At 39.8% G+C, this 8,687-nt stretch overlaps 1 protein-coding gene across 1 annotated transcript; it reads right to left on the bottom strand.

Annotated features, from left to right (window-relative positions):
• Positions 1-1,622: 1,622 nt before the first annotated feature.
• LOC139772442 (uncharacterized) lies at positions 1,623-8,575 on the bottom strand. Its single transcript, XM_071706143.1, has 3 exons — positions 7,633-8,575; positions 6,443-6,779; positions 1,623-5,571 (listed from the first exon to the last, which is right to left on the bottom strand). The coding sequence occupies exons 1-3, from the start codon at positions 7,691-7,693 to the stop codon at positions 4,770-4,772; spliced, it is 1,200 nt and encodes a 399-aa protein (XP_071562244.1). The 5' UTR covers positions 7,694-8,575; the 3' UTR covers positions 1,623-4,769.
• Positions 8,576-8,687: the final 112 nt, after the last annotated feature.

Consider the following 8,687-nt stretch of genomic DNA (forward strand, 5'->3'; position numbering starts at 1 on the left):
ACACGTATGCGGCGCGCAAAACGCTCCAATTCATTTCTCACACTAAACATGACATAGAGAATTGAAAGAACACGTAATGTACATGTTTTCCACGAAATAGCGAGATACAATTACAAAGACTTTAATTATTTTGCTAAAAAATTTCTAATTATTTAATCAAGATTAACAGCAGAGATTATAGTTGTGTGTCAACGTATATTTTCTGAGACTCGTTTAGAATCGGGTGACGGAATTCGGAGCTCTGTTTCTCTCGTCAATCACCATTTTGACAGCATTCTAAAACATTCTATCATCTATTTCTTCTTAAGAGAGCATGCTTTTCGTTCCCATTTCCAAATACAAGATATTACAAGTATAAAGATGTTTCTACAGATGTTTTTTTCTTGAGATTATTCATGCAGCGTCGTCTGTCGGAAATCTGAGCTGACGTTTTTCTTGACGTCATAAAATAATATTTTGAAACTCTTTATTGTTGAAATTATTAGAAGAATGCATACTTTGCTTTAAAGGATACTTAATTGACATTTATCAACATAAAAATATGTCTCGTGAATCGTCCAGTACTGTATGTATATGTCGGAGTTTAGTGCTTCATCTCTTTCATGGATCGCCGTTATTAAAAAATATTCTAAACCTTCTTATCGTTAAATTAATTACTAGATAATGTGCTTTGCATTAACCTTTTCGCTCCTATAACGCCGGCGAACTGGACGATATATATATATATATATATATATATATATAACTGGACGAACGACACGCCTAATCTCAAGAAATACGTTTATCTTATCATTGTTATGTGTCCTTTAACGTGAGGCATGCTCTCTCGAACAAGAATTAACGATAAAGAGTTATAAAATGCCTCTGCATAATGCTAGCCAACGAAAAAAAGGAAGCTATTATATACGAATATGCCGTCGCTCGCGCTCGGCGGGAATTAGGTAGACGGTCCGAAATGCGACGAACGACACGACTAATCTCAAGAAATATGTTCATCTTATCATCGTTATGTGTCCTTTAACGTGAGGCATGCTCTCTCGAACAAGAATAAACGATAAAGAGTTATAAAATGCTTCTGCATAATGCTAGTCAACGAAAAAAAGGAAACTACGAATGCCGTCGCTTGCGCTCGGCGAGAATTGGTAGACGATCCGAAATGCTACGAACGACACTGGGACATATCTCGAGAAATATATTCATTTTAACATTGTTATGTATGCTTTAATGCCAGACTTGCTCTCCCAGATGTAATTAGACGCTAAAGAGTTTTAAAAAGTTGCTGCATAATGTTAGATAACAAGAAAAAGGTAGCTGAGAATGTCGACAGGCGGCGTTGGCTGACAAATTCGCGGAGCTCCGAAATACCACACGCGTGACGACGCGCCACCAAATAAATCTCGAGAAATACGTTTATTTTAATATTATTATGTATTCTTTAATGCAAATTAGGCTCTCTCGAATAAGATTAAACGATAAAGAGTTATAGAATGCTGTTGCATAATGCTTATACATATAGCCAACGAGAGAGAGGTATAGGTGCAAATGCCGACGGGCGGCGTTGGACGACAAAGTCGGAGCTCCGAAATATCACACGCGACACCAAATAAATCTCGAGAAATACGTTTATTTTAATATTATTATGTATTCTTTAATACGAGGCATGCTCTCTCGAATGTGATTAGACGATAAATAATTATAAAATGCTGTTTCATAATGCTAGCCAACGAGAAAAAGGTATAGCTGCGAATGCCGACGGGCGGCGTTGGACGACAAAGTCGGAGCTCCGAAACACGATAACTAAATAAATCGCGAGAAATATGTTTATTTTAATATTGTTATGTATCCTTTAATGCGAAGCATACTCTCTCGAACAATATAGACGATAAAGAGTTTTAGAATGCTGCTTGCATAATGTTAGACAACAAGAAAGAGGTAGCGGCGAATGCCGTCGATGAGAGTCGTGGCTTCGAAATGCGACGAACGACACCAAATGAATCTCGAGAAATATGTTTATTCTAACATTATTCTTATGTGTTCTATAACGCAAATTATGCTCTCTTGAATAAAATTGGACGATTAAGAGTTCATTGCATTTCGGAGCTTCTACTTTTCTACCTTTTCTACCTTTTCTACCTTATGTGGCGCACTCATTGTCAGTGAGAGAGTCGAAGCTCTGAAATGCGACGAATAACATATTGAACGTATATCTCGAGAAATATGTTCATTCTAACATTGATTGTTATGTGTCCTTTAATGCGAATTAAGCTGTCTCGAATAAGATTAGACGTTAAAAAGTTTATCGCATTTCGGAGCTTTTTATTCCCGACGGCACTCGCCGCTATCTCTCTCTCTCGTAGGCTATAAGCATTATGCAACAGCATTCTATGGCCGGTATTCATAGTCGGTTCTTATATTTAAGACCATCTTAAGTACAATCTTAAGATGTCATTAACCAATCACAGAGCCGTATTAGCATCTTAAGATATTACTTAAGACGGTCTTGAAATAAGATCTGATTATGAATACCGGCCTATAACTCTTTATCGTTAAATCTTATTCGAGACAGCTTAATTCGCATTAAAGGACACATAACAATGTTAGAATGAACATATTTCTCGAGATATACGTTCAATATGTTATTCGTCGCATTTCAGAGCTTCGACTCTCTCACTGACAATGAGTGCCACCCGACGGCACTCGTGGCTACCTTTTTCTTGTTGGCTAGCATTATGTAACAGCTTTCTATAACTCTTTATCGTCTAATCACATTCGAGAGAGCATGCCTCGTATTAAAGGATATATAACAACGCCGTCCGTCAGCATTCTCAGCAGCTACCTTTTTCTTGTTATCTAACATTATGCAGCAACATTTTAAAACTCTTTAGCATCTAATTACATCTGAGAGAGCAAGTCTCGCATTAAAGGACACATAACAATGTTAGAATAAACGTATTTCTCGAGATATGTCTTATATAGTGTCATTCGTCGCATTTCGGAGCTTCTACCTTTCCGCCCGCGAGCGCGAGCGACGCGGCATTCGTAGTTTCCTTTTTTTCGTTGGCCAGCATTATGCAAAGACATTTTATAACTCGTTATCGTTAAATTTTGTTTGAGAGAGCGTGCTTCACATTAAAGGACACATAACAATGATAAGATGAATGTAGGTATGTGTATTTCTCGAGATTTGTTTAGGTGTCGTTTGTCACATTTCGGCGCTCCGATTTTCTCGCCGAGCGAACAGCAACGGCATTCGTAGCTCCTTCTTCTCGTCGGCTTGTAGCATTATGCAACAGCATCCTATAACTCTTTATTGTCTAATCCTGTTGGAGAAAGCATGCCTTACTTTAAAGGGCACATAACAATGTTAATATAACCTCATTTTTAAAGAATTCGTTAAAATTCGTATGCTGATTCATGAGTGCTTTCCATTTACTGACACAAGTCGACACAAGTGTTGTTCTTTTGTTACTCATTGAATGCAAAGAAAGATAGAACGACGTTTGTGTCGACTTGTGTCAAAATAAATGGAAAGCATCCAATAAATCAGCATACAAATTTTATCAAATTCTTTAAAAATGAAGTTATGTTAACATTGTTACGTGTCCTTTAATGTGAAGTATATATTCTCTCGAACAAGATTAGACGATAAAGAGCTATAAAGCTAGCCGACGAAAAAAAGGAAGCTACGAATCTCGTTGCTCGTGCTCGGCGGGAATTAGACGGTCCGAAATGCGACGGACGACACGAAACTAAATCTCAAGAAATACGTTCATCTTATCATTGTTACGTGTCCTTTAATGTGAGGCATGCTCTCTCGAACAAGATTAAACGATAAAAAGTTTCAGAATATTGTTGCATAATGCTAGACAACGAGAGAAAGGAGGTACGAATGCCGTCGCGTCGCCCTGAATACTAAATGAGTCTCAGAAAATATACGTTGACACAACGCTAATTGTTTCGCGAACTTGTTAATTTCTATTAAATAATTAGAAATTTGTTAGCAAAGTAATGTAAGTTATATCTTGCTGTTCCGAAAAAAACACATGCATTACAAGTTTTCTCAATTTACTATGGTGTCAACGTGGGAAATGAGTTGAAGCGTTTTGCGCGCCGCATACGCGTCAATTAATTGTAATTTAAACAAATATAATTAAAAATATATAATAATAACAAACGAAATTTTATATTTTAGTGTTGGGTTAAAATTAAACAATTAGAAGAATTTGATCACGTATCATAGAGATGCATGACAGATCATAAAAATGGTTGAAAGTACATATTAAAATGGGCCGTTGGGTGAAAATGGCGATTCTCGGTGTCGAAAACTCCGTTTAATTCGGCAAAAGTATCAGGCTAGCATGTTAGGCAAGGAGGTCGACGGAGGTATTCTGAGCGAGGGTGTTGCCTCCCCACATTGCCTCCACGTAGTCACGCTGCTATTGGTCAGAGCGCGGGAGCCTACTGCCCCTTCTGTGCATACCCGCCAGCGCTCTGATTGGCCGTCGCGGTCGGCTGGGCATCCGCACCGCGCGCCGCGCCGCGCCGTTCCGATAGCGATGGGTAATAAAGTGGGGGTAGGCGTGCCGCTGCTAGAATACCTACTGCAACTTCCTCGCTCATCATGCTTCCCGCGTAACAGGAGCGATTTCTGAGGAATTAAAGACGACTCTAAACTCGAGATTCTCGCTTTTCTCCCCGACAAAAGTTCGGGGAGAAGTACGCTCCCCGATTATTTCACGCGATATCATAACGCGGAAGACACTCAATCACTAATTTGTGCCCTCTTTATTTTTGTCGACGCCGTAAAACCGCCTGAAGCTTTCGTAAATGTCGTTATTCAATTTCGTGCGTTTCCGCGACTTCCGCGGCGCGGACTTGTTTTGAGTCCACTTATTGTTAATTGTTAATCTCGGCATTCGATAAGCCGGCGCTACGCTAGTGACCCTCGTAGTTAGCGGAGCTCTCGTGGGGAACGTTACGTATCGCCAGAATTCGTTGATTGGCGGCGATATCCTGATAACGGTGCGATCTCTTCTGCGATCATCGATCTCGTTGCCTTTTCGCGCCGCGCGCTCGGTATACTTGGCCTTATTGTTAGTCTTGACAATCTCGAACACCTTGCCGCTCGGTTGTCGCGCGATGTCCTTGAAAGAATTACTGAGTTTCAAGCAATTACCGAGTATTCTCAATGCTGCTTTTTTCCCGTTACCAGGATAATACGTGGTCGCCGCGCCAAGATCGATCAACGACGTAACGTTCTGACGTGTCGCGTCGTCGGGTGGAATGACGGTGGTTGTTCGATTAGGACTCGACAAGTTGTTCATCGTCGCGATTTCGATTACCGTCGCGTTCGTTTTTATCCTCGAACAATCAGTTTTGGTGGCTAATCGCGTTACATCGTTCGAAAACGAATTCATACACGAACAATGACGATTCGCATTGTTACTCGAGATTTCGGCTCCCAAGGAATTATTACTGCTGTTCGGGTAGTGGCTGGCACGCGACCCATGCGACTGGCTCGTCTCGTCCGCAGCCGGCACCGTCGTCGTTGTTTCTTCTACCAGAGATTTCCTGAAATTATCACAAGATTTCTCTCGCAATTTCTGTCACATAATATTCTAATGGAATTTTGGCAGAAAAGAAGTTGTTCTTATCTCAAAAAAGTATAAACGTGCAATGTTTATGATTTATCGCAACTTTTCAATTGAGGTACCGATCGAGAAGCTGTTAGCAGCGGAACTAAGTAAAAAAGAAGAAAGAAAGAAAGAAAGAAAGAAATTGTCGGCAAAATTGGATACGATTGAAACGCCTTGCACATATACGCCGTAAAACTTGCGTGGATTTATACCGTACTGGCCGTAATGGCAGCGCGATTCGATAAATTCATCATCCAGGACTTCTCTCTCTCTCTCTCTCTCTCTCTCTCTCTCTCTCTCTCTCTCTCTCTCCTCTCTCTCTCTCTCTCTCTCTCTCTCTCTCTCTCTCTCTCTCTCTCTTCTCGTTCCTCTTAGCTTAAATCCTAACTTAAACAGACGCGAAACGTGTACTGGACTAAAGTTCGAGCGAGTTTGATTACAAGAGAACGTGTCTCCAACTGCACTTACCTTCGGCAAATAAGCTACTGCTGAATTGTTAAAGCTCATTTTCAAAGAATCATGCGATTCGCGCACTTGGAGTTTTCGCGAGAAACTTCCGTCACGTTCTGCAAATCAAATATTTAGCGAACGTATGCGCTATTTTAATGCCGTCGCCGAGACACGTAATCGCTCGTGACAAGATCTCGAAGAGACGAGAATAATTGTTCAAAGTAACTATTCGATTAGATTGTAGTAAATCTCGTATAAGGATAATTAAAGTAAGTTAACGAAACGAAGAGGGCGGAATTTATCTTCCTCGCTGCCAAAGATTTAGAAAAGAAACATATTTTTTTCGCTCGGCTTACTTTGCGGCCTTCGTCCCAGCCGCCCCAGGACCCGTCACGTCAATATGTTCCTCCATTTGGTAATAAGCAATTATTAATATTCGCATTAACCGAACAAGCTTGAGCTTGATGATCGACCCGTCAGGTTGAGCTTGTTGGAGCAACAAGAGTCTGGCCCAGTCCGACTTGAGCGTACCGAAAGGCAGGGCGGAAATTGGACATTTAAATCCGGCAGTCATCATTTTCACGGTAGGCACGTCCGTGAGATTTAATTCGGACAAATGATTCTCAATCTCATGGATATCGAATCTGATCAGTTCCAAACAACGATCTGGAATGCCTGCACTCGTGCATTCCGCTGAAATATGAAAAAAAACCTCATAAATTATAAACATACGTAATCTCTCTCCGTTCTTTTAAATACGGAAATATAAGTTCTTCGCGCGATCGCGCATTACGTAACTTAATTCGCCATTAAATTTTCTCAACGGGGAATCGACCATGCGTTAACCCCTTGCGGTCCGAATTATTTTTCGCACATGAGCAAAGATTAAATATCCCGTCCTCAATTTAATCCATAAGTCTAAAGCCAACTTTAGACTTATTGTTGGACGATTCGTGTCAGAATTTAAAATAGTCTCCTATATTTATAATTTTACGTGTTCTGTGATACGAGAACCAATTGAAAGGTCAAAATACACGAATACAAATATATATTAAAAAATAATCACATGGAAATACACGGCAAATTATTTTAAAAAACGCGTCAGATTTTAAAATATTATACAAAACTGATTTTGACGCAAATTACGAATTGTTTGAAGCAACCTTAATTGGCAGGTTTAATATGAGATAAGACATTTTTGTTACTTGCAGGAATTTATTGAGATTCGAAAAATATCGTTTTATTATAATCATGATGGAATACTTGAAGAACAATGCATGCAAAATCGAGTCCAGCTTGATATAAGACTAGAAAAGAATTAATTGTCTTGTCGGTTATCTTTAGGCGCTAGTGATTTTTGGTTTTGCGATTTTTACTTTTGCGATTCACAACACAGATTTGACAGATTCTAAAACAATGGCCTCATCTGATGACGTGCGATTCGCGGCGGCGATAGTCCAATGTCGTTGTAAAGATCAACGAACGGCATCCTTCCGGGGATCTCTTTCGACAAATGGAGGGGTAAAATAATGTAGCGTGCACTTACCGTTGAGAATTATCAGCGCGCAAAGGAGAAGTAAAACGTACGATAACGCTTTCCGCGACATTTCGTATCTCAAACTGTTGACGCGAACGAGCGACGAGCGACGGGCGATGGGCGATTGGCGATGGGGCCGGATGGGCGACGGTATGCGCGTACCGCGTACCTCGTTTCGTTAGGATCGGCACATTTTCAAGCACGAATGCTGGCGACTCGCGGTACGAGATACGATATAGCACGTGAAATACAAGACCGCACGGTTCTCGCTTCTTGTAAAGCGAGAGCCGCGCCTGATCCCTCCGCGCGGAATCGCCGCGATAAGCGATAACGCTCACAGGGGAATGCAAGAAAGTGTTTTCGATCACTAGCTGTTACACGGCATCAGGTCAGCTTATTCGACAACTTTTTTTAACGGTAATGAAACGGAATCGTTGAATCACACGCGCGGCTACAACACTAGCACGTTAAATGTTCTCGCATTTCTTGCTCAAAACTAATTGTGAGATGAGAATTTCTTCAAAATTGTCGATATTAAATACTTGAGCATTTTTCAACTCTGTGCCCAGAGTTAAAAAATCATGTTAAAACGAAATCCGGAATCCTGTATAGTATATTAAATAAAGCGTAACATTTTATAGCTTTATCTGCGAAAATTAAATTAAAATTAAAATTAAATTTCCAATTTTACTGTTTTCAAAACTGTCAATGCCTATCGTCAGACATCTAAAAAAATCCTCGGGTATTTCTGTTATGTAATAAAATAAACTGCATTTCTAAGCGATAAAAAAAAACGTTAATCTCATATGTAAACGATTCCCGATAGTCAGTGGCCAACCGACAATAGAAAAATTTTCTTCTATTCTCTAAGAAAATCCCTTTAATATATGTCGCTCGGAGAATCGGTGTGAAAAACTACAAATTCGATCATATATACGTCTAAATTAAAAAGGCATTACAGATATATGATATATGTAGAATGAACTACCATTCTCTAATTTCTAATAAGTTATACGAATTGAAGAAAAAGAAAAAGTGAAAACGATTAAAGGAATAATAAACGA

Source organism: Temnothorax nylanderi, unplaced genomic scaffold (assembly GCF_030848795.1).
Source record: "Temnothorax nylanderi isolate EJ_2023f unplaced genomic scaffold, tnyl_v1.0 TNYL_tig0049_pilon, whole genome shotgun sequence".
In the NCBI taxonomy this organism is placed as follows: Eukaryota; Metazoa; Arthropoda; class Insecta; order Hymenoptera; family Formicidae; genus Temnothorax; species Temnothorax nylanderi.

Excerpts from the sequence above, each read along its gene's own strand:
- LOC139772442 (XM_071706143.1), bottom strand. The coding sequence starts at position 7,693 with ATGTCGCGGAAAGCGTTATCGTACGTTTTACTTCTCCTTTGCGCGCTG. Across the intron at positions 6,780-7,632 it reads CGCGCTGATAATTCTCAACG|CGGAATGCACGAGTGCAGGC; the intron begins GTAAGTGCACGC and ends TTCATATTTCAG. Across the intron at positions 5,572-6,442 it reads GCTGGGACGAAGGCCGCAAA|GAAATCTCTGGTAGAAGAAA; the intron begins GTAAGCCGAGCG and ends TGATAATTTCAG.